The sequence below is a fragment of the Onthophagus taurus genome, chromosome 11, assembly GCF_036711975.1.
Source record: "Onthophagus taurus isolate NC chromosome 11, IU_Otau_3.0, whole genome shotgun sequence".
NCBI lineage: Eukaryota > Metazoa > Arthropoda > Insecta > Coleoptera > Scarabaeidae > Onthophagus > Onthophagus taurus.
Window position 1 is genome coordinate 34,318,256 of NC_091976.1, and position 24,956 is coordinate 34,343,211.

At 32.3% G+C, this 24,956-nt stretch overlaps 4 protein-coding genes across 5 annotated transcripts; 3 read left to right on the plus strand and 1 right to left on the minus strand.

The window, feature by feature from the left end:
* Nucleotides 1–33: 33 nt before the first annotated feature.
* LOC111414526 (eukaryotic translation initiation factor 2B subunit epsilon) lies at nt 34–7,488 on the plus strand. Its single transcript, XM_023045886.2, has 8 exons — nt 34–185; nt 235–359; nt 411–602; nt 659–1,081; nt 1,134–1,181; nt 6,306–6,850; nt 6,910–7,193; nt 7,256–7,488. Exons 1-8 carry the CDS (start codon nt 72–74, stop codon nt 7,460–7,462), a joined length of 1,938 nt encoding a protein of 645 aa, XP_022901654.2. The 5' UTR covers nt 34–71; the 3' UTR covers nt 7,463–7,488.
* Nucleotides 7,489–11,959: 4,471 nt separating this feature from the next.
* LOC111414528 (Tetraspanin 5D) lies at nt 11,960–14,849 on the plus strand. Its single transcript, XM_023045889.2, has 6 exons — nt 11,960–12,142; nt 13,440–13,527; nt 13,837–14,028; nt 14,079–14,264; nt 14,321–14,572; nt 14,629–14,849. The coding sequence occupies exons 2-6, from the start codon at nt 13,465–13,467 to the stop codon at nt 14,716–14,718; spliced, it is 783 nt and encodes a 260-aa protein (XP_022901657.1). The 5' UTR covers nt 11,960–12,142; nt 13,440–13,464; the 3' UTR covers nt 14,719–14,849.
* A 3,552-nt stretch (nt 14,850–18,401) lies between these two features.
* On the minus strand, nt 18,402–24,931 carry LOC111414532 (Histone PARylation factor 1). 2 transcript variants are annotated; one of them, XM_023045892.2, is made up of 6 exons: nt 24,838–24,931; nt 24,660–24,741; nt 22,626–22,795; nt 19,110–19,762; nt 18,848–19,048; nt 18,402–18,797 (listed from the first exon to the last, which is right to left on the minus strand). In XM_023045892.2, exons 3-6 carry the CDS (start codon nt 22,743–22,745, stop codon nt 18,461–18,463), a joined length of 1,311 nt encoding a protein of 436 aa, XP_022901660.2. In that variant the 5' UTR covers nt 22,746–22,795; nt 24,660–24,741; nt 24,838–24,931; the 3' UTR covers nt 18,402–18,460. The 2 variants fall into 2 exon arrangements, with proteins under 2 accessions (XP_022901660.2, XP_022901661.2); XM_023045893.2 differs by lacking the exon at nt 24,660–24,741 and having other exon boundaries at nt 24,838–24,918.
* On the plus strand, nt 22,880–24,670 carry LOC111414530 (probable tyrosyl-DNA phosphodiesterase). Its single transcript, XM_023045891.2, has 7 exons — nt 22,880–23,112; nt 23,181–23,283; nt 23,335–23,457; nt 23,510–23,605; nt 23,663–23,839; nt 23,897–24,265; nt 24,319–24,670. The coding sequence occupies exons 1-7, from the start codon at nt 22,983–22,985 to the stop codon at nt 24,650–24,652; spliced, it is 1,332 nt and encodes a 443-aa protein (XP_022901659.2). The 5' UTR covers nt 22,880–22,982; the 3' UTR covers nt 24,653–24,670.
* Nucleotides 24,932–24,956: the final 25 nt, after the last annotated feature.

Consider the following 24,956-nt stretch of genomic DNA (forward strand, 5'->3'; position numbering starts at 1 on the left):
TATTTAAAAAAAAAGCGACCTCTATCGCAAAATCTCGAAATGTTATTAGACACTTATTTAACCTCAAAAACATGTCATCAAAGAAAAATACAGATGTTTTTCAAAGAAACGACTTAATTCAAGCTGTGGTTATAGCAAACACATTCGGACATGAATTTTTACCGATTTCCAACAATATTCCATTGGTAAATTAATAAATTAAAAGAGAAAGTAAATTTAACCTCACTTTTTAAGGCATTATTTTCGGTTGCAAATAAACCACTAATTGCATCAACATTAGAGTTTTTAGCCCTTGGTGGTGTTGAAGAAGTTTTCCTTTTTTGTACAGCTCACGTTGAACTTATTAAAGATTACATAAGGTTTGATTTATATTGCATCATTTTACAAATAAATTAAATCAAATATTTTAGAGGAAAAGAAAATGCAAATACAATTTGGTGCTTATCCTTGAAAATACATGTAATAGTATCTGAGAGTTGCGTTTCTTTCGGTGATTGTATGAGGGATTTAGATGCAAAAGGTTTATTGCGAGGGTATTTCGTTTTATGCGATGCTGGAGTTATATCAAATATTAACTTGTTGCCAATCATGCAAAAACATAAGTAAGTTGAAATTGTTTAAATTATTTTAATTTTCTAATTATTTTTAAATGATATAGAGAGACATGTCAGAAAGATAAAGGAGCTGTTATGACTTTAATTTATGAAGAATCAACAACGGGGCAATATGGTCGATGTCCCACCGAAGAAATTGTGGTTGCCTCTAACCTACAAAACCGGATTTTATTTCATAAGAAAATCGGGTTGACTAAAACAAAGCGAATTGATATCCCTTTAGAGATTTTCTTAGAAAACAATTGCCTTTCAATTAATCATAACCTCAAAGATACTCGCATCGCAATTTGTTCCCAAGAAGTTTTACCACTTTTTTCTGATAATTTCGATTTTCAAACGCGCGATGATTTCATTAAGGGATTACTTTTAAATGAAGAAATTATGGGAAGTACGATTTATTGGCATCCATTGAAAGGAAACGAACATGGAGGGGCCATCACTAATTGGCGGATGTATCAAGCAACATGGTATAAACAATTTAATTTTTAAAAGAATTTATTTTATTTTGCCCTTTTTAAGCCGAGAAATGATGAATAATTGGTATTGTCCAATTACTGCAGATGTAACGTAAGTAAAATACAATGAATTGATTTCTTCTTGTTCTCCTGATCCTTACCTATCCATTATCTGACGCCTGATGGCGTCAGATTAATCTTTTTCCTATTCCTCTATCCACTTCTTCCATTCCCTCCACTTTCTGGCTAATTCCTTTATATCTGCCTCCCACTTCTTCCTAGGTCTTCCCCTCTTTTTCTTATTCCTATTCTTTGCTTCAAATATCTTTTTTACTATTGTGTTATGTTCCATTCTAATTATATGGGCATACCAGTTTATACAGGGTGTCTCAGCGAGACCGGTCATTAGACGTTTCTGGGGTTCTGGCGAAAATAAAAATTTGAGAATTCAGACTTAAGTATTATCAATTACGATCTCTTCGTCTAAAATATTTTCAGACTTCTTGCACTTCCGGTTATACCGGAAGTCGCCACCTACTTTATTTTTTTAAATGGAACACCCTGTATATTTTTACATATTTGGATTTGTTTGTTTTCAAGGTTTATAAATAACTTTACTTTTTGTAATTTGATTCGGTCGTTCTCAAGTTATTCGAATTTTTGTAGAAAAATCTGCTCCAGCAAACATTTGTTCAAAAAATCAGAAAACACTCAATTTTTGGGATATCAATTTAGGATTGAGAACATGCTTAAGCAACGTGATGGAGTATGTTTTGGTGCCGAGAACTGCGGTCTAGAACGTTTGATCACTTTACTATGGCACGTTAACTTTTCAAAATTTGGAAGTACCATAACTTCATTTTTTTAAATGGCACCTCCCATATTTTATTTTTTAGTCGTCTTCAGTGTCTCATTCTACATCTTTTATATCCCATATGGCCCATACCTAATATTAATAGTTTGGGAGATAATTAGGGTTTTTTGAAAAATGCACACATATATGGATATTTAGCCTAGTGTGCCATGAAAAACAAGCCTTCTCAATGAGTTCTTGTCAAAGACTCACTTGTTTACGTCACTTGATGCATGTGAACTAATAATTATCTGTTATGTCCCTTAATATTAGTACTGAAACGAGTTAAAATCGATAACAATAACGAAAGTAATATTTACACAAATCAAGAAATTGTTAATTTATTTTTTTTGCATGAAAAGCGCGACAAAGTTCGTAGTATGATTCCCAGATCTTCTTTGGCAGCTCGAATTGAGGTGTTGGGACTGGGCTCGAAATAAGCCAAGGTATTCACCTCTTCCGTTGCATTATCTACTACATTTTTTGGTCAGTTTAACACGTGATTAATTCGTCCAAAATGCAAAAAATTTGCTTCTATTCCTCTAAATTTATCTTTTGTCATCGGAGATAAATGTGGATAATTTTCATTAAACATTCTGCAAGTTCTACTAAGAACTTTGTCGCAATTTTCGTGCACAAAAAATAAATTATGGATTTCTTCATTTGTATAAACATTATTTACGTTATTAATATCCATTTTAACTGGTTTTAGACTCACAAGCATCAAACAACCTAAATTAGACTTTGACGTTTGTCAATAAGTCATTAAACATTTGTTTTCCATGGCACACTAGGTTAATATCCATATATGTGAGCATTTTTCCAAAAACTCTAATTATTTCTCAAACTATTAATGTTAGGCATAGGACATATGGAATATAAAAGATGTAAAATGAGACGCCGAAGACGACTAAGTAATAAAATATGGGGGGTGCCATTTAAAAAAATGAAGTTATGGTGCTTCCAAATTTCGAAAAGTTAACGTGCCATAGTAAAGTGACCAAACGTTCTAGACAGTCGTTCTCGGCACCAAAACATACTCCATCATGTTGTTTAAGCATGTTCTGAATCCTAAATTGATATCTCAAAAATTGAGTGTTCTATGATTTTTTGAACAAATGTCCGCTGGAGCAAATTTTTCTAGAAAAATTCGAATAACTCGAGAATTGCTGGTTCAAATTGCAAAAAGTAAAGTTGTTTATAAACCTTGAAAACAGGCAAATCCAAATATGTAAAAATATACAGGGTGTTCCATTTAAAAAAATAAAGTAGGTGGCGACTTCCGGTATAACCGGAAGTGTTAGAAATCTGAAAATATTTTAGATGAAGAGAACGTAATTAATAATACTTAAGTATGCATTTTCAAATTTTTTGTTTGGCCAGAACCCCAGAAACGTCTAATGAGCGGTCTCGCTGAGACACCCTGTATAGTTGCTTTTTCTCTATTTTGCTTGATCTTCTCCCAGTCTTATTTCCTCATTCCTTATCCTTCATCTTCCCCACTATTTTTCGTCAAAATTTCATTTCCAGTGCTGTGATCTTTCCTTCTTGTTTATCTTGGAATGTCTATGATTCACTGGCATATGTTAATATTGCGTTGTACACTTTCAATCTTATCTTTTTATCTATCTCCTTCTTCCCAAAAATTATTCTGTTTAGAAGTTTAGAGTATGACATACATTGTTTGTTTTCCTTACTCTTGCATTTATGTCTAAATCTATCCTTCCATCTTGTGTTTTCATCTCTTCTCTTTCGATTTCTATATTATTAATAGTTGCCATGACTGTCTGTGGTTGGTTCTTATTTCTGCTTCAGTCTTTACTTTCTCGACTCTGTTTTGGAGATTCCAGATGTATATGCGGCGAAATAAGTTGTTTATTTGCCAAAGTTCCAGCATTCTTTGCCCACTTGTATTCATCACTGCCTCCATATTCTGATCCCCATATTCTCTTATAATTGTTCTCTGGATTTATCCAAGGTTTTCTGCATTTTGGGTCAATTCTCAATTCTAGAATTCACTGATGCATACTTATGTACAGGGTGGTTCAAATTTGATGTCCAAATAGGCTAACTCGGAAACTATAACAGTTAGAAAAAAAGTAGCTTACATGTCATGATCTCGTTTTTCGAGAAACTGCTAATGCCGAAAACCTCATAGCGCTATCGTCTTTTGTTTTTCCCCTAGAGGCCAAAATTGAAAATATAGTAAAACCAATAAGTGCAATTATCTTGGTTATTATTATAGGTGGAGTATTATAACTACGACATTATATGGACACTTTTTTACAGAGAATTTCATGACGTAGTCAAAAAAAATTTTTCGGTTTTAGATTTTGAGATATCATGAGAATTTTCGTTTTTTTAAATGGTGACAACCACTGATTATTCGCTTATTAAATTCGTTATTTTTTTCTGATTACAAAAATATAGGGTTCGACAGGTCTATTTCTTATTGTTTTAGAATAAAGCTAAAAATAAACTTTTTTTATAAAATAACAGTGTCGTCGAGGAAATTAAATTTACAGTTTCCTGTAAGTTACAGGGCGGTAGGTAAAATCTAAAAAGTTAACAATTAAATACGAAGATAACTTCCGGTATTTAAAAACAAATAATTTTTTAATATGTAACGTTCTAACATGTCAAACCTTTCAAAATTTTCGTAATTGATCTTAAAAACAGGATTTTTAAAGTGACACTTCAGAAAAATTTTTAATACAAATGTTTATTTGAATTAAAAAAAAAACATATGCCATCTATCGATAATTTATTAAGTCATTTAAAAATAATATTAAATCGTAATAAAAAATGTGAAATAATGCAATCTATTCCAACTTTTGTGTAAAACATATATAAATTAAACAGTTCAACAAATATATTTGTTTCAAATATCAGAAATATGTTTTTTTTTAATTTTTAGTTATAGAACAGTAATTTACAGGAAACTGTAAATTTAATTTCTTCGACGACACTAAAAGAAAAGTTTATTTTTAGTTTTATTCTAAAACAATAAGAAATAGACCTGTCAAACCCTATATTTTTGTAATCAGATAAAAATAACGAATATATTAAGTGAATAATCAGTGGTTGTTTCCATTTAAAAAAGCGAAATTTGTGATAATATCTCAAAATCTAAACCCGAACAATTTTTTTTGACTACGTCATCAAATTCTCTGTAAAAAAGTGTCCATATAATGTCGTAGTTATAATACTCCACCTATAATAATAACCAAGATAATTACATTTGCGGGTTTTACGATATTTTCAATTTTGGCCTTTAGCGGAAAAACAAAAGACGATAGCGCTATGAGGTTTTCGGCATTAGCAGTTTCTCGAAAAACGAGATCATGATATGTCAGCTACTTTTCTTCTAACTCTTATAGTTTTCCTTGCTCCATGTATTTTCTTGGTCTTCTGAAAAGTATAGACTATAATTGTTTGTTAATTGTATGCTTCCCCTTCTCTTCTTTCTCGCTTCACTAATTCCCATTATTTCTATTCCAAACCATCTCCTCCATTATTTCCATTTCCTTTCCCGTTAAAGTTGTAATATTCCACGTTCTCATCTTTATGGCTTTCCTATTTTCTCCTTGCCTTTCCTTGCGTTTATCCATTTTCATACTCAGTAAAGTCTCCTCTTCTTTCTACGCTTAGTTTTTTGAATTTATAGGGCGTCTCTCTAAATAGTCCGGTGATCTTTCCGAGACTGTACGTTTATTATTCCTGCCAGCTTCTTCATCACTATCTTCCCCTCGTCATTTGTTTCATCCTTTACAATTATTTTGTTGTGTTATAAATGAGCTTCAACTCCTTTCCTCCTGAGTTCCGTTTGTTTGGTCATCATAGCTCTCTCTCTCTGAATTTTCTTAGAGCAGTCCTCATCTATCCATATGTTCATTCCTTTCAACTCTTTAGCTATTTTTACGATTTCCGTCCTTCTGCCTTCCGTTTTCTTTAGATACTCCTATTCTACTTGTGATATCAATATCATCGCTTGTTAAATTTACTCCGATATTCCTCATCAAGTTAATCACCTCTCTCTTTTCAAATTCCTTTTATTACCACATTCTCTTTCCAGCATATCTATACGTTTCTCCTGTTCCACAATCTTCTCCTTAAATTCCTCATTTTCCCTTTTCATGAATGGATACATCTCCCTTCTGATTATATTATTTGTTGTTTTATGAAAATATGCCCTGTTTACCAATAATTCCACCAGATATCCACATTTCTTCGCCATCACTAATGATTCAAATCTGGCTACTGTTTATTTCCCCAAAAAACAAATAAAACTACCGGAATGATTTACGCACGTGAACCTTGTTAAAATACCAGGACCGATTCCTGGTGATGAATTGATTTAAATTAATTATACAAATTTTTTAGCCCGTGTTATTCAATCGAACGTGAAGTTTTAATAGGAAAAAATTGTTCGATTTCAAAAACTAGTACCATAACCAATTCGATAATTGGAAATAACTGCAAAATTGGTGATAATGTAAAAATCGAAAACGCTTTTACAATGGACAACGTTGAAATTTACGATAATTCCACAATTAATCACAGCGTTATTGGCCCTAATTGTGTTATTAACGAGAACTGTGTAATTACGATAGGAAGCGTTTTAGGGGGTGGGGTTGTTTTACCGAAAGATAGTTTTGTTGAAAATAGTTTGATACAAGCCACAAAACCGGAGGAAGAAGAAGAACATGGCGATTTAGTTTCGAAATTGGGCGAGAAAGCTTTTCGAATACCTTTTATTGATGATGTGGAGGACCCCGACGTTTTAGGAACTCGTTTAGCGGTTAAGTTTTCAAAAATGCATCTTTGTGATGAAGTGGAAAAATCAGATGAGGATTATTTGGATAGTAGTAGTGATTCTGAAGGATCGTTATCGCATATTCATTCGCCTGTACCTGACGATACGAGCAGTTAATACATAAAATTTAATTTCTGCGATTTATCTTTTAGTTATTTTTTTAATTTGTAGTGTTTTTCAATGAAGTGATGGATAGTTTATCACGAGGATTTGAAGATAAATTACCTTGCGACAATTTAATCCTTGAAATTAATTCTTCACGATACGCATACAACGTCACATTGAAAGAGGTTAATTATTTCGTTGTAAAAGCGATTTTAAACTTGCCCTTCCACTATATGAACAAATCTTCGTATTTATTAGCTTTGCGTTCATCATTTTTGTATTTTTCGCCGATTTTAAAGAATTATATTAGGAATCATTCGGCGATGGAAGATTGCCTTCAAGCGATCGAGGTTAGATTTACCCAATTTTTTCAATTTTTTAATAATTTAATTGTATTGTGGTGATATTTTAGGATATGGCTTCATCTAATAATGAAATATCAGATTCTATAACGAATATTTTAAATTTTTTGTATGATAAAGATTATTTGGAAGAAGAAATTATTATAGTGTGGTCAAAAAAACTGGAAAAAGGGACAAGATTAAGCGAAAAAGTGGCACCTTTTATCGATTGGTTACATGAAGCTGAAGAAACTAGTTCTTCTGATGAAAGTGAATAAAAATATTAAGAAAAAAATATAAAATTTAGTTTTGATTGTTTATTTCTTTTCCATGTGGGCACTACAGGGGGGGGCGGTAAAGTAATTCTGAAGCCATTTAAGAATACGACGGCTGATTTGTCTAATAGCCCATTCTATTGTTAATTTACAAATGTTATACGTTTTTATTTTTGGCCAGATTATATTAAAATTAAATTTATAGCTTATCTATCATCTGCGTCTATATGTGCAGACGGGGCAGTGAGAACGCATTCGGATCAATTCGGATACCGGTCGATAAAGAGAGACGTGATGTACCCGCGCCCGGCTTAAACAAGTTTGTGCATGTGTGGCTTATTCCTGTCGATGCGTGTTGTATTTTAAACCTATAAAAACACCCATATATCTATTTTATTTTCATTAGTATTTTCGTAACCAACGCGTAATCGTTAACAAGTTTTTTATAGCCACAATTCTTCAATTAAGTTTAAGTCAAGATAATTGTGAAGACAACATAACAAAGGAAGAGACGGCAATACAATCCTGAATACAGGTAAACGTCGTTTTGCGCCGGTTCGGTTTACGCCGATTCACAATTACGCCGGTTGGTGCCGGCGTGGGATTCCCCGGTTCGCCTGACATCAGACGACAATAAAAAAATATAGAGAAAATGGAAAAAATGTTGGCATTGTGGGTTGATGATGCCAATCAAAAGAATATTCCTGTAACACTAGCAATCATATGCGAAAAAGCACAGTTGATTTTTCTGATTTGAAGGCGCAAGAAATTACTGACGAAACTTTCTTGGGTGCTTCACGAGATTCAAATCTCGAACCAATATCCGTTTAAACCTCGAGCGGCGAGCGCTGATGTAGAAGCAGCAGCAGCTTGCCTTTAAAAGTTTCAAGAAATTGTGGAACAAGGGAACTACCCTGCAGATCTCATCTTCAATTTTGATGAAACAGGCCTCTATTGGAAGAAGTTGCCATCGAGAACATTTATTTCGCGAGAAGAACGTAGTGCTCGTGGATTTAAAGCCGCCAAGGATAGACTGACTGTTCTCTTGGAATCAAATATTTCTGGTTCTTTAAAATTTAAGCCAATGGTAGTGTACCATTCCCAGAATCCACGGGCTTTTAGAGGTCTGGACGAAGTGACAAACAATTGTTTAAACGGCGTTTGGTGTAAACTTCTTCCTGGATTTATACAAGGTGCAAGTGTAGAAGTGGTAAATAACATTAACATAAACGAAGACATTATCAACTTTACACGCGAATGTGGATTCGAAGACGCAACAACTGCAAATGTGACCGGACTGTTAGACGTGCATGAATAACCAATCTCAAATCAAGAATTAGAAGAGTTGATGGGGGCATATGATCGCCCTCAATCAGAAAATCCCGAAGAAGAAGAAGAGGATGAGAAAGAAAATCCTAAAAACCGACTATCTAACTCGTATCCTTTCCTCTATAGAAAGGTTAACAGGTGAGCTCTGTGACATAGATGGGGATTACAATCGAAGCGCAAATGTTAAAAGAAGTGTCATAGCTGCCCTTCGACCTTATGTTATGATTCTGCAAGAAAGGAAGCAACAATCAAAGCAAATGAAACTGGATTTTTGGATTTATTTCAAAAAATTTATTATTTATATCAAGAGATTATTATTTATTTTGAATATACAGGGTGTCTCAGCGAGACCGGTCATTAGACGTATTATCAATTACGTTCTCTTCATCTAAAATATTTTCAGATTTCTAACACTTCCGGTTATACCGGAAGTTGCCACCTACTTTATTTTTTTAAATGGAACACCCTGTATATTTTTACATATTTGGATTTGCCTGTTTTGAAGGTTTATAAACAACTTCACTTTTTGCAATTTGAACTCTCGAATTATTCGAATTTTTCTAGAAAAATTTGCTCCAGCGGACATTTGTTCAAAAAATCATAGAACACTCAATTTTTGAGATATCAATTTAGGATTCAGAACATGCTTAAACAACATGATGGAGTATGTTTTGGTGCCGAGAACGGCTGTCTAGAACGTTTGGTCACTTTACTATGGCACGTTAACTTTTCGAAATTTGGAAGCACCATAACTTCATTTTTTTAAATGGCACCCCCCATATTTTATTACTTAGTCGTCTTCGGCGTCTCATTTTACATCTTTTATATTCCATATGTCCTATGCCTAACATTAATAGTTTGAGAAATAATTAGGGTTTTTTGAAAAATGCTCACATCATATGGATATTAACCTAGTGTGCCATGGAAAACAAATGTTTAATGACTTATTGACAAACGTCAAAGTCTAATTTAGGTTGTTTGATGCTTGTGAGTCTAAAACCAGTTAAAATGGATATTAATAACGTAAATAATGTTTATACAAATGAAGAAATCCATAATTTATTTTTTTGTGCACGAAAAGTGCGACAAAGTTCTTAGTAGAACTTGCAGAATGTTTAATGAAAATTATCCACATTTATCTCCGATGACAAAAGGTAAATTTAGAGGAATAGAAGCAAATTTTTTGCATTTTGGACGAATTAATCACGTGTTAAACTGACCAAAAAATGTAGTAGATAATGCAACGGAAGAGGTGAATACCTTGGCTTATTTCGAGCACAGTCCCAACACCTCAATTCGAGCTGCCAAAGAAGATCTGGGAATCATACTACGAACTTTGTCGCGCTTTTCATGCAAAAAAAATAAATTAAGAATTTCTTGATTTGTGTAAATATTGCTTTCGTTATTGTTATCGATTTTAACTCGTTTCAGTACTAATATTAAGGGACATAACAGATAATTATTAGCTCACATGTATCAAGTGACGTAAACAAGTGAGTCTTTGACAAGAACTCATTGAGAAGGCTTGTTTTTCATGGCACACTAGGCTAAATATCCATATGATATGTGTGCATTTTTCAAAAAACCCTAATTATCTCCCAAACTATTAATATTAGGTATGGGCCATATGGGATATAAAAGATGTAGAATGAGACACTGAAGACGACTAAAAAATAAAATATGGGGGTGCCATTTAAAAAAATTAAGTTATGGTACTTCCAAATTTTGAAAAGTTAACGTGCCATAGTAAAGTGATCAAACGTTCTAGACCGCAGTTCTCGGCACCAAAACATACACCATCATGTTGCTTAAGCATGTTCTCAATCCTAAATTGATATCCCAAAAATTGAGTGTTTTCTGATTTTTTGAACAAATGTCTGCTGGAGCAGATTTTTCTAGAAAAATTCGAATAACTTGAGAACGACCGAATCAAATTGCAAAAAGTAAAGTTATTTATAAACCTTGAAAACAAACAAATCCAAACATGTAAAAATATACAGGGTGTTCCATTTAAAAAAATAAAGTTGGTGGCGACTTCCGGTATAACCGGAAGTGCAAGAAATCTGAAAATATTTTAGACGAAGAGATCGTAATTAATAATACTTAAGTCTGAATTCTCAAATTTTTATTTTCGCCAGAACCCCAGAAACGTGTAATGACCGGTCTCGCTGAGACACCCTGTATGTAGGATATGTATTAAATAAACATAACAGGAACCTAACCTTATACTGTCCATTATATTTGTGTTCATTTTACGCCGATTTTGTTTACGCCGGTGTCTCTCGGAACAGAACCCCGGCGTAAAACGACGTTTCCCTGTATATTAAATACGGATTTATAGAAAATCCTACAAATCCCTCTTCGCCTATGTGCCTTGTTTGCCAAAAAATGTTTTCAAATGAGGTGATGAAGCCTTCTAGGTTGCAAGATCATTTGAACAAAATGCATTCTGATAAAAAAAGACAAAAATGTGGCCCATTTTCAAGAGCTGAAATGAAGTACGCAGATCAGCTAACTGTCTCTAAACTTTTTTCAACTGTCATTGCAACTTTGTCGTTGCTGCTTTCGTAGCCAGACTGCTTTTAGATAAGAAAACTATTGGTAGATAAGAGTTTAACAATTTCCCTAATTTAACAGTGGCATTATTTGGAGAACTTTCACAGTGATTTCCAAGAACGAATCCAGGACATTTCAAAATTGGAAATACCAGACTGGGTGTTGAATCGTTTTTCAAACGTTAACACAGCTGGAAGAAGAACTATTCAGAAAGAAGAATTTAAATATTCAACAATTTCAGTGAGTTACTCGCTCATCAAATTTAACCCGGAATGTTATTTGTGTCACCCTGTATTTGTCACATCTCAATGAGATAGAATGAACTAATTTATTAGTTACATTACATATATGTGTCGTGATTCTTTTATAACTTTTTATAAATAATTACAAAACTTGTTAAGTAACCCGTTTCGGTTAAAATTTCTAATTTATTAATGAAAAGCAGTTTTTTAAACGCCATCTCTGGCGGACGTTCCTAGAAAAACGGCTCTCTAGGGGGCAGTGTACTCCGTTTTCATCGGAACTTAACTCTGTTTCTGTTCGTCGTCGACAAACCTCGTACGCTTCCGTTATAATAAGTGGGACATTTAAACTGAAATGTTGTTTGCTTCGCTCAGTATTCTCAAACAACCAGTGCCAATTTGTCCTTCAAAACGGTTGTGATACGAAACGCGACCCTCGTTTTATTTATATATAAATAACGTTATTATAACTTAATTATCATATGATGTGGGAAGTACCGAAGTTAAAATATCTAATTTAACCGTAAAATTAAAAAAAAAATTAATCGATTATTAGGTAAGTTAAGTTTTTTTAATACAAATTTTAAAGTGTTAATTAACTCATTTGACATTTATGTAACTAATTTTAACGTCGTGACATTTACCTCGACCTACGATTAAACTTTATTAAACTTGTATGGACTTAAAAGAAGGAATTTCAAACCGGAAGTTTAATTTTTTTCTGTCTAGTACTTTTGTTAAACATTTTTTATCGTTTTTAGTCGCTTGAAATACGAACGGTTGCACGCGTATCGTTTACGTTTTTAATGACCCGTAAAAAACGATAAGTTGCGTTCAGATTAATCGATTCCGAGGGCGTCACTCAGATTTGTTTTTATTCAAATTTGCGTCATTTAAGATTCCATCGAAATATAATTTTTTTTATTCGAACCTTAAGAACTTTCTTAAACCATTTCATTCTAATCAAAAAGAAAATATTTGCTGAGTTTGCAAATGTTGCGTCCTTGAAGAAGAAAGACTTGTAACGGGTACAGTTATGAGTATAAATTTGGTTACAAAAAGAATTCGTCAGATATTATTTATTCTTGAGTAATAAATTTTCTAAGAATCTTAATGAAAGATCATTAATTAACCTTTAAAAAAAACGAATAACATAAAAAATATTACTTGTTTTTGTTAATTTATATATGATGTGGGATTCTCTCATATTTATTAATAAGTATTTATCCTACGTGTTGCGTTACGGATTTTACAACAGCTTAATCTTAACTGAAACCTACTTCTCATACATTCCTTTATTCGATTTATTCTCATTCATTCCTTTTTTGTTGATTAATTTATTTCTTTCGTTTATTAAATAAAAACATATACGTATGTATAATTTTGAAACTTTTTAGTAAACTTTTCCTACCATTTATAGCGCGGTGGTCAAATGAGAGCATCGACTTCTTCTGGTATTGTTACGCCGGGGAGAACAAGTCATTAAACGTGTTTGTTTTCAAAATATCAGGCGAGAAAATCTGGGTGATGCTTACATTTTGAGTTTACTAAACAAACAAAATATGTAGTTTCTTTCCCGAAATACAAAAAAAAAATTAATTTAAAAAAAATAAACTTAATTTATTATTGTTAATACACCAATTGTCTATAAATCAATAAATTTCTAGTCAAGGTTAAAAGAGGGAGCGTCATCAGCTGAAAATACTTAAATAACATTTCTATTGTGCACCTGACATCGTCTCTAATGGTTACAAAGACATGTTTTATGCAAAACGGATCGATGCTACTTCGCTATAATTCCGTTGCACTACTTCGAATAAAGAAAATCTATTCTATAAATTTTTTTTTTGCAGATTACAAGAAAAAAGATAAAAGATCATGTCTAAGTCGAGTTACTCCTGCGTTCGATATCTCTTTTGCTGGCTGAACGTTGCTCTGTGGGTAAGAAAAGAAAATTTAAAAAAATCTCTGTGTAGAATGTCGATGAAAGTCACTTTCTCGAGGTTTATGGTTTTTGGTTTCTAGAATACTCTTTGTGAATGTTTTGTTCTAATTAATATTTCTTTATTTTAATAAAAAATATTTTTAAACTTAAACCAAAAGTAGTTCAACTCGCATCGGCGACTCTTGTAGAGTCAGCGCACGGTTTAAAGAAATGGTGTTGATACACATAACGGTATTTTCCTTTTGTTTCATTCACCCGTGACCTAAGTTGTAAATTCTCGAATATTAAATATAATTTTTTTTTAGATATCTGGATGCGGAATTTTAGGCGTAGGAATTTGGTTAAAAGTAGCGTGTGAGGGATTAGCAAATTTATTACCACAATTTGCACTTCTTGGCGCGGACACTTTAGCAATCGCCGTTGGTGTAATAACGTTCGTTTTGGCATTTTTCGCATGTTGCGGATCATGGTGTCAAAATCGATGCATGTTAATCACAGTAAGTATAAATATTTTATTAATAAATTTTTATTTAATTTTTTGTTTAAGTATTTTAGTTTAGTGGTGTGCATGTTCCTAGCAGAATTCTTAGTAGGATCGTTGGCATTTATTTATCGCGAGAAAATCGGACACGTCTTAAAAGAAGAACTAAGAAACGGAATACAACATCATTACAATATTAATGACACCCAACCGAATAGTTTAGGATCCATTTGGGATAAAATTCAAACGGATGTAACATCATCATTCATTCACCAGTTCTTCTTTTAATTAATTTTTTTTTTGATTAGTTGAAATGTTGTGGTGTTGAAAATTACGAAGATTGGTTTATGATTAAAGCTTGGGAAGACAAACGTTGGGTTCCCGAATCTTGCTGTTACCCCGATATCCTTTACGACAAACCAAATGGTACATATTGCGGAAGAAAATTAAACAGCGCTGATAATTGGTACGATAGAGGTTGTTATTCAGAAATTCATAATTGGTTCATAGCGAGACTTTATGTTATTGGTGTCGTTGGATTAGGAATTGCATTTATACAGGTTTGCAATACTTTTTTTTCTTTATAAACGTTTTGATTGATACATTTTTCTTTTAGTTATTTGGGTTAATCTCATCCATGTTATTATTTTGTACGGTTAAACATAAAAGGCACTATTATACTTATAAGTCGTACGATATGAGTTAGTTCTAAAAATTAAAATGTTAATGAATCGTTGTTAATAATTGTTAATATTTATATTGTAATCGTTTAATGTTTAAAAGATTTTAATGTCAATTTTCTAATTAAACTTTAAAAAGTATTACAAAAAAAATCAACTTTAAAACAATTAAAGTCCCTAGATTTACAAAGTACCGCGGTTTGACGCCATTTTGGCTCGAAAGTCAAGCGGGAAATTTAAAACTACAAACCAAAACATTACGCCAAATTTCCTTTCTTTTTTTCTCGTGGTACTCTGAAGAGTCGAAAGTCCTTCTTACTGCTATTTTTGCAACTCCAAAGGCAACAAGACGGCAATGTTTTTGTAAATAAGTGGTGAGATGCAGTGACAAGCTGTCAAACCGCCATTTTGGCTCGAAAACAGGCAACCCAACCGCGGTACTTTGTAAATCTAGGGACTTTAAAAATGATTTATGTGCAACCCCATCTATCGGAAATCTTCTTCCTTTTCTATTTTCGAAAAAACAATCAAATAAAATTTTTTAAAAGCTATTACAGTACTCAAACGGGTGCTGTAATGACACTCTTTACATCATCTGATGCTGGGAATAATTAAAGAATACCTGTCCCTCTTAAAAATCGATTTTTTAATCGGTAGGAAATGACTCAAAAGATGTGTTAATGATAAAAAAAAGTGCGGAAAAGTGTAGTACTTACCGAAAAATCACTTTAAAGTTGCGATTTGACGTTTCTTTTTGGAAGTTAAAAGTAATGTTAAAATTGCATTTTCGTATTAAATTCTAACCTGAAATTGTTTAATTATACCCACGCACAAAATAAAAAGTTATTTTCACTAAACTTGTTGAGATTACAACATATTTACGGATGAAAACCTTATTTCTTAGGCTATCAATGCATAACGACAATTATCTGTCGTTAGATAGAATTGTTTCTACCAAATGTGTGTTAATAGACTTTATGTTAATAGATTGTGTATCAATTAATATGTCAAACGACTGAAATATCTTTATATTGTAAATATAAATGATAAATAAGTATAATAGCTTATTTAATAGTACCTTACTTAAGTTAAAATAGTTAATTAATTAAAAATTAATATTAAACAAGACGTGTACATGGTTACAAAATAATAATTAAAAAATAACCCGTGTGACGATGGCAACAAACTGCATTTAACCAAATGACAATTACAACTGACAACACAAGCAATGTTAACCATGTATTTTCGTATTAAATCCTAAAATCAAATTGTTTAATTTATACCCACGCACAAAATAAAAAGTTATTTTCACTAAACTTGTTGAGATTACAACATAATTATTCATAATGACACCTATGTGAAGTTAGCCCCCAATTAAATAGCATTTTACATGTATAGTATTTTGATTATAACATGAGAACCAGTGAACCGATTTCGATAAACAATGTCTCATTTGAAAGCTTAATCCTTGGCCAATACGAAAGTGGAAATGCCCGATTTGAAAACTCTTTCGAATTTCGATAAAACGCCAAAATAATGCGAAGATACACGAAAATAACACAAAATTGACCTTCTTTAAGTGGTGATAACTCGTAAACGATGTACCCGATGATCAAGATCTATACGTCACTCGATTCGTCATAGTGTCTTCTATCGAAATTACAAAATGCTCGATTTCAATTCTCTCCCGCTAAGTTTATACAGCCCTCGGAATGACACCGTCTTCGGCTCGTTGTTTATGCACGTGTGAACGCTCGTGCTAAAAAATTAATTTAAACTAAATCGACTATAATTAGAGAACAGTTTGACGGATTTTAATGTTTTATATCTCAATCGAAAGTTTGTGTCTGGCTGAATGCTGTTGTCTGAATGCCCGATTCGAAATATTTAAGGATTTTGATTAAAACACAACAAACGAATTAATTAAACACATCAATTATCTCCGTAACTAATTGACCAATTTTAGTCATCAAAATCTCGGTCGAAAATATGATCTGCAATGAACGCGAAGGTGGAAATGCCCGATTTCAAAATTTACTAATTATGTGCGTACAACCTTTGAAATGACCCCGCGAGAGATTTCGAGTCGGGCATTAGTAGTTACAAAGTTTTAACATCAAAAGGTCATAACGTAGGGTGAAATATTCGTCAAATCCTTTGGTCAAATCTGAAAGAGAAGAATAATAAACCTTATTTTGGAGAAATTCAAAAGATTAAGGTAGAAATGCAATTGATGGGTACTTGTGGGTGTGTAATGGGCACGTTTCCACTCGGAGGTTGTATCGTTTCGAAAAGCCAACTTTTTTGCATATTTTAAGTTACAAATCCATCGAATCCACCTGGCGTCATGCGAATGAAAAAGCTCAACTCCTCCATAATTTATATTATGTTCAGTCTTTATATGATGCTTAAAAATATTGGAATTTTCTTTAGTTTTATGTTTACGAATTCTAGTTTTCAGCCTCCTCCACATTTGTCCGATAGCAACAAACTTGTATCCGTAATTTTTTATCTACTTTCTTAGCTGATATCTATCTTATTATTAGAGATAATTCGAGATAATAATTAGAGATTCTTTCTCTATCTACAACCGGTCTTTGTCTGTCGATAGTTAATACTAGGATCAATCTGTACTTAAACTACAAAGCAGTGGCTCTGTACTTAGATTAAATAGCTTAAAATTACCAAACTTCAAGCCTTTGAGCAATTGTTATCAAACCGAATTTTAAAAAACTATTATCACACTCGGAAAGAGCGCTCTTTAAACTATCTTAACCCGGGTTTTCGTTGGTAAATGTCTATCGACGTCATGCTTAAATCGCCCTTAATATACATCCCTACACGCAAAAACGCTTAATTTCTATTCCTTTAAACAACTTTCTTATTTGATGGGGGGAAAACTATAGAAGTATAGATCTATCTTATCTACAATTTTCTGGTCTTTCTAATGGTGTATAACACGCGGCTATCACTGCTTGGTTATTGATCCCATATAAGAAAGTTATTGATCCCAACAATGTTTAAAAGTAGCTAAAACGTGTGAATTTGGTAATTTTTTGACCAAAAACGTCCTTGTGTAAGTCTATAACTTCATGATATACTTCTAAGAAAGAATCAAGCTTTCATATGGTGCATTTAATGTTCTGCTATATCTAATAATAAGAAAGATATCAGCTAATAAAATAGATAGGAAATTGCGGATAAAAATTTGTTGTCGGAAGGTTTGTTGCTATCGTCACATCGTCAATCGGGCATTTCCACTTTCGTATTGGCCAAGGATTAAGCTTTCGAATGAGACATTGTTTATCGAAATCGGTTCACTGGTTCTCATGTTATAATTAAAATACTATACATGTAAAATTCTGTTTAATTGGGGGCTAACTTCACATAGGTGTCATTATGAATAATTATGTTGTAATCCCAACAAGTTTAGTGAAAATAACTTTTTATTTAGTGCGTGGGTATAAATTAAACAATTTGAGGTTATCATTAAACTTGAATTCGTGCATTTCAAGCGTGTCTTACGAAACTTATTTTTTAATATACTATTTGATATTTAAAATATTAGTTGCAATTTTTTACTAAAATTGTAGTTCTGCAAACAGTTTTTGAGTTGTTTGGATTAATTACACGTCTTTTCTAAAAGAACTTGGAAGCTTTTCTATGTCGTTCTGTGCGTTCTAGAAACTCTACACTACCAAGAAAGATATGCTATCAATTTTTCATTTATTAGTAACTTAAATAAATAAAATACAATAAAGAAATTTATTAAATAATACTTAAATCACTTCCTTTTCTTCGATTACTCATATGAGCTTGAATTATTAAAGCAAATTCGGATCGGTTTAACAAATTATAAGCTGTTGATAAATATTTTTTTGTAAGTAAATTTAAATGTTCTATTCCATAAAATAACATATCAAGTCCAAGTTCTAATCCCGTCGCAAAATCGCATTCATCAGTGGCGATGCTGGCGTAAGTCAAAACCGGTTGTAAATCGCTCATAAGAGAAGCTTTTTCCGAATCGGTAGCTTTTGCGAGTTTTTCAAAAAGAACCTTCAACTCTTTGTTTGATATAGCAAGCGGTCTGTATCCCAATTCGGTCCTAAAAAATTATCTTCAAATTATCAAATTACTTATTATAAAAAAACTTACTTTTTATTATACGGAACAACCATTCCCAAAGAATTAAAAGATCTCGCAATTACATTTCGATCTCGTTGCGTTATCGAATTAGTTTTCTTTGAAAGATTTAAATCGAGCCTTTCCGATTCTTTTTTAATGAGATTTATGAACTTTTGAATCGACATCTTTTTAAATGGAGACGCTTTTTTTAAGAGATCATTTAAATATATACTATAAAATGTAAATATATAAATTAAAAAAAATATATAATCGAAAATATATTTTTTATTACAAAATTGATCCAAAAATGTTATCTCCCATTACGGAAAATGATCCATTCTTTTCGGCGTAATTCTCTGCTAAGAAAACGGGGTTTTTATTCGGTTCATCTCTAAAATACCCAATATGATAACCCCAATTAGTTCCGATTAAAATCGTTTGAAATTCTGGTGGGTCGTAGTAAAATCTCCAATGAATTAAGTAGTTTTCATTATCTTGTTCTAATTTATCATCAAATTTGCCGGATAATACGTCGAAAGGACCAACTAATGTTAAATCGATTTCTTTTAAGGCTAAGCATGGATCTTTTGAATTTAAATTTTTACAAAAATCCCAAAATTGATAAAAATCGTTCGGCATTTCCACCAAAAATTTCGATTTTATAAATTCTTTTTTATCAAAACCACTTAAGATTAAATTTTTATTTTCGCTTAATTTTTTTATTTCAATTTCTGTTTTTTCTGGTATCTCAATTTTCTTTTCAACAACTTTTATTTTTATATTTTCATTATCACTTTCGCTAATTAACTCTTTATTTCTTTCTACATTATCGATTTTCTCTTCAATATCTTCGTCATTTTTATCAATTTTATTAAATGTTGATGTTGCGACATCAGGATTTAATTTTTGCTTTTTATTGGGTTGTTGATAATTATGATTAACTTGCTAAAATAATCAATTGATCGATATATTTTTTAATTATTTATATTAGTACAGTTTAAAATTATTACGACCGTAAAAAAAATAGTCATCTAGATTATCTTTCACCATACGCAAAGAATTTAATTATATCTCCACCAACAACGGTGTACAGATGTAGTGTAGATAGTTTTAATTCAATAAAAATCCGAGATTTTCGGATCCGAGAGCCGCACGTCTCTCAAGACGGCTAAACCCGAATGTTTTTAGGTCTTGTGTTAGCTTTAATGATAGTGCTAGTGCAAAACTAGACCTAGAAACATATCGGTTTAGCCTAGGGTTGCCATATTTCCAGTGTAGTAAACCGGGACACCTACAATAAGTGTATGAGAAAACGACGACTAACGTAGTCCAGTTTACGCCCTAATGATTTTTCATTTTTAAATTATAAAATAACCCGTATTTTATAATTTATAAGCATAGTTTTGACCAAACTATGAACATTATTTTTTTAACAACTATTTTATAAACAATGTTTACTTGGTAAAAGGAACAAAAATTTAAATTAACAACGAAATCAAGTTTTTTTATTACTTACTACTTTTTATTACAATCAATAGAACTAAAAAAAACAACTCCAGTCTGAGATTATTCTGGAGACTCCAGAATAACTCTTTAACATATCCTAAAACTAAAAGTATGTAAGCGTATTTGTAGCTATCTGAAATTAAAGTGGACTGTTTGAAAAAAGTTAAAACCACTCATATTTCTCGGAAGATTTGGCAGCTTTGAGAAGGTCTTGTTGGCCTTGAACGTAGCTATGAAACTCGATACAAGTTTTATTAAAATTATATTGGCAGATCAAAATATTTTGAACAGAGAGCCGGTTGCGTTCGTCAGTCCACTGGTTGGACATCATAGAAAACACTCTTTCCACATTCGCATTGTGAGCTGGTATTGAAAAAACATATTCACACATTTTCAAAAAGTGGGAGTATTGACTTTTGTCCATAGTATTGAAATACTTGACCCACTTTTCACTCGAGCTTAAATCCTTCCACTTACTTTCTTCTTTGTCTTGCTTGTCTTTTAACAGTGTGATATTGTTTTTAAGACAAGAAAATTGGTCGAAAACTTCACTTTCTGGGAAGGATATTTTCTTGCCGGTAAAGTAAGCAAGGGTGTTTTCGATTTGTTTCCATTCAGGAACTGTGTCCAATGTGGTCCATTCAAATATGGCCAAGTGCTGGAGGGACTCACTCCATTTTCTCAAATAACCATGGGCAGTTTGGAAAAAGTCCTTGCATTCTTCTACGAACTTATCTCTGACAGTTTTATCTTCTTTGTCTACGATTTGTTTAGTTTTCAGGCCAATGAACAGGGATTCTTCTCGTTCCTTCACATTCTTCAAAGTCTCGTCCAATATTAATTTGACTTCAATCACAGAAATTTTTGAAGACTCAATTCTCTTTATTTTTCGGTGGAACAATGATAGCTGGTTGTGAAGGAAGCAGAGATAGGCCTCACTCAGTGAGTTTGAGAAAAAATCTACAAGCAATTTTGGAGACTTTTCCTGGCTTAGAAAATATGATTTCAAAGCTTCCCATAGGTTTAATATACGCTCAACAGCAGGCATGAGTGATACCCATCTTGTCCTTGAGTGGTACAGTAACTGTTTATAAGTTATGCCAACAAACTCACAGAAACTTTTAAGTTCTTCAGTTCTGATGGTATAGAACAGCAAGGACATCAGCTGCACAAGAAACTGTATTGTGCAATATGTGTGCAGGACACCCAATTCCTTCTAGCTCTTTTTTCAAAACATCTTCCAGTTTTTGGAAAATGTTGTTCACTCCTCTGCGGTTCACCCCTCCGAAATTAGTATTTGTGTTATCACCACAAAACGAAGAGCACTTGTCTAGAGGAAGGTTTGCATCAGTTAGGCTTGTTAAACAATAGTTTTTTATTGTATCTGATGTTTCATCTTTTAATGAGGAAATTTTGATGATTTTACTTGTATCTTCAGAAAGATTTTTTCTGCTTTGTGGTTGCTAGCGTCGGTTGATATCTCATAAAATGGGATTTGTTCAAGTTCTGATACACAAGTACTAACTGAATGAGGAGCAAGTACGTTGTTAATTAGCGCTGTGGCTTTAGTACGTGCCGTAGATTGTTTGGCTGCAATTTTAGAATCTGAATACATTGTTGGATTCAGCTTATTTGAACAATCAACTGACTTGAACGAATGGTAATGTTTAACAATATGATATGCTGTGGTTAGCTCGGCAGCAGCTACCAAAACATCTTCTTTGGAATTCTTCTTTACAAAGAAATCAGCGATCGGCTTAGAAGAGGTTTTTATGTTTGTTTGTTTTTATGTGGTCTAATAAATCAGCTCTACCACCATGACTTATGGAAATATAGCCGTTGTAGAATGAACAGTATGCTTCTTCCTCATTCCTTCCCTTCTTAATAAAAGTCCACTCTTTAGAATACTCATCGCGGAAGTGACACTTTCGTTTCGGCATTGTTGTCGAAAAATGAATCACACTGAATAAGCACAGTATAATAGTAAGCAGCTTTTAAAACGTGAAAACACCAACCATCACCTATCAGTATGAATGATGAACTGGTGCGGAGGTTGTTGTGTACAGTATGCTGTCTGCACGGTCGGGCGCCAGTAGTTGCCAACCTCACGCGTGAAATTTCCCTAAAATCTATTGAAAACTCCCCTACTTCTAGAACGGGACCTCATATTTTTAAAAACGGTACAATACCATGTCCCGAAGAGCTTTTTCGGGACACTGGGACTTTGATGACAAAACCGGGACGTATGGCAATCCTAGTTTAGCCGCACGTGGAAAATTAAAAAATTGAATTTATCACTTACTCGTTTTTTTGGGGGATGTTTATATTTGGTTTGATGAATCGGATTTTTCTGATAACATTTCCAACCATATTTGCAAGCAATCCTTGGATCTTTTACATATTCTTCCTGGGTTAAATCCATATTTCGCAATACGTTTTAAAGGCAAAGTTTAAAAATTGAAAGTTGCAATTCTAAGAAGACATAGATAAGATAAATACATAAACTTTTTTTAGAATAAAAAGTTTTGATTAAAATGATTATATAATATAATGTTCAAGGTTATAGTTATGGAAGTGATAAGGTGTGGCTGAAGATACACGTCCTCACTTTATACTTGGTTGTGCCGCAAATAGAAAGTATAGCAAAAAAATAAATAAGATGTTTACAAAAAAGAGAAAGATAGATATGGCCACGAAATTGGAGAATAACAGACCGTATAATATCTTTTTTTCGTCGATTAATCAAATTCCCGAGACGTTACAACAAAGAAACTCCATCACATTTTCAGGTAAATGCACTGTCTCGCCATTTTGTGATTTAAAAGTGATAGTTAATTTGAATTTATATATTTTATAGATTTATTGTGTCCTAGTTTGGGCGAATTAAAATGTTCTTTACAAATAAACTTTTTAATTGATATACCTTGGATAATTGATCAGTATAAAGTTCACAAAGTCGAGTAAGAGTTATTTTTATGAAAAGCAATTCGATTTTAACCAATTACTTTTAGCAATACACCAATAACAATATTATACGGCAAAATCATTAAAGAAAATAAACAGGGAGATTATAAAATCCCATCGAATATAAAACATAAAGAAATAATATGTAACCAATATGGAACACACCATTCGTAATATTAACAATAAACTTAACTAACTTTTTAATTTTAATTATTATTTCAGTAAATTGGGAGTTTACGTTTACAGTGATAATTCGTTAAGAATAATTGTGTCAACAGCAAATCTATTTAAAGAAGATTGGAGTAATTATAACCAAGGGTACTAAGACTATCAAATTGTTTGAATTTTGAATCTATATTATTCTTTTTAATTTAGAATTTGGGTTAGCCCAAAATGTTTTTCACTACCTGAGGGGAGTTTGGAAAAGGATGGAGAGAGTCCTACAGGTTTCAAAACTAGTTTATTAAAATATCTTGATGCCTATTCCAAATGCAAAGCTTTTACATCAAACTTTGAAGACATCATAAAAAAGACTGACTTTTCTCATATAAAGTAATTTGTATTTTAAATCGTTGCGAACTAAATTATTTACATTGTATATTTATGCAGCGTCTTTTTGGTAACATCAACTCCAGGGAACCACTCCTTACAACAAGATACTGGGTGTCATCTATTAAGAACACGAGATCTCTTAAATAAATATTGTGACTTATCAAATCAAGATATTTTAAATTGGGAAATCAATGCACAAGCATCTAGCATAGGGTCTCTACAGACCCCCGAACACTGGTTACTTGGTGATTTTTTAACCACTTTGAAATCCGCAATATTAGATCAAGAACATTCTCCTCATTTAAATGTTATATTTCCTACAGCAAAAAATGTACAAACAAGCCTTTTTAGAGAAGAAGGTGGTAAATGTTTATCATATTTGAAGAGTAACGATGAAAAGCAACTTTGGGTTCGAGACTATTTATTGTAATAAAAAAGCCATAATCTTATCAAAACATTGTAGTAATTTTTTATTTCAGCCAATGGTCTGCAAATTATTGGTCGAGAACACATGCAATGCCTCATATTAAAACATATTGCAGAATTTCCCCTTGCAAAAGTAAATTAGCTTGGTTATTATTAACAAGCGCAAATATCTCTGTGGCTGCTTGGGGTAATAAAATTAATAAACAGGGAACGTCTTATGTGAGATCATACGAAGTCGGAGTGTTATTCTTACCCAAATTTTTTAATCAGGAGTTTTTTAACATTGCTCAACAAGAAAACGCAAATTCTTTTCCTTTTATTTATGATACAGATTTGATACCTTATGATAAGGATGATAACCCATATTATTCTAATTTGAAATTTTAATAAATACCTTTATCAATATTGTCCTTAATTTTTAATTGTTTCCTATTCTTTATTTAATAATATACTATTCTTGAACTGCAATTTTGTTCCTTAAAAAAAGGTTATAAAATAAGCGCCAAATCAAAACATTTTTAGGTTATGTTGTTTAACCCTATTTATAATACCTACTAATTTAAAATACTTACATTACATCGTTTTGGTGAAAACTGTCTTTATTATAAAAGACCTTATCTATTTTTTTGTTACAATTTTATAATAAGTTTGAAAACAAATCGAAAATTGTTGAAAAAAATATTTTATAGGT

Bases quoted from the DNA above. Each gene is read 5' to 3' on its own strand.
- LOC111414526 (XM_023045886.2), top strand. From the start codon at position 72: ATGTCATCAAAGAAAAATACAGATGTTTTTCAAAGAAACGACTTAATT. The intron at 1,182-6,305 runs GTAAGTAAAATA...CAAATTTTTTAG, and splicing joins CCAATTACTGCAGATGTAAC to CCCGTGTTATTCAATCGAAC. The intron at 7,194-7,255 runs GTTAGATTTACC...GTGATATTTTAG, and splicing joins ATTGCCTTCAAGCGATCGAG to GATATGGCTTCATCTAATAA.
- LOC111414528 (XM_023045889.2), top strand. From the start codon at position 13,465: ATGTCTAAGTCGAGTTACTCCTGCGTTCGATATCTCTTTTGCTGGCTG. The intron at 14,265-14,320 runs GTAACATCATCA...TTTTTTGATTAG, and splicing joins GGGATAAAATTCAAACGGAT to TTGAAATGTTGTGGTGTTGA. The intron at 14,573-14,628 runs GTTTGCAATACT...TTTTTCTTTTAG, and splicing joins TAGGAATTGCATTTATACAG to TTATTTGGGTTAATCTCATC.
- LOC111414532 (XM_023045892.2), bottom strand. From the start codon at position 22,745: ATGGATTTAACCCAGGAAGAATATGTAAAAGATCCAAGGATTGCTTGC. The intron at 19,763-22,625 runs GTAAGTGATAAA...TGATTATTTTAG, and splicing joins AACATCCCCCAAAAAAACGA to CAAGTTAATCATAATTATCA. The intron at 19,049-19,109 runs GTAATAAAAAAT...TACATTTTATAG, and splicing joins AACATTTTTGGATCAATTTT to TATATATTTAAATGATCTCT.
- LOC111414530 (XM_023045891.2), top strand. From the start codon at position 22,983: ATGTTTACAAAAAAGAGAAAGATAGATATGGCCACGAAATTGGAGAAT. The intron at 23,113-23,180 runs GTAAATGCACTG...TATATTTTATAG, and splicing joins AAACTCCATCACATTTTCAG to ATTTATTGTGTCCTAGTTTG. The intron at 24,266-24,318 runs GTAATAAAAAAG...TTTTTATTTCAG, and splicing joins TGGGTTCGAGACTATTTATT to CCAATGGTCTGCAAATTATT.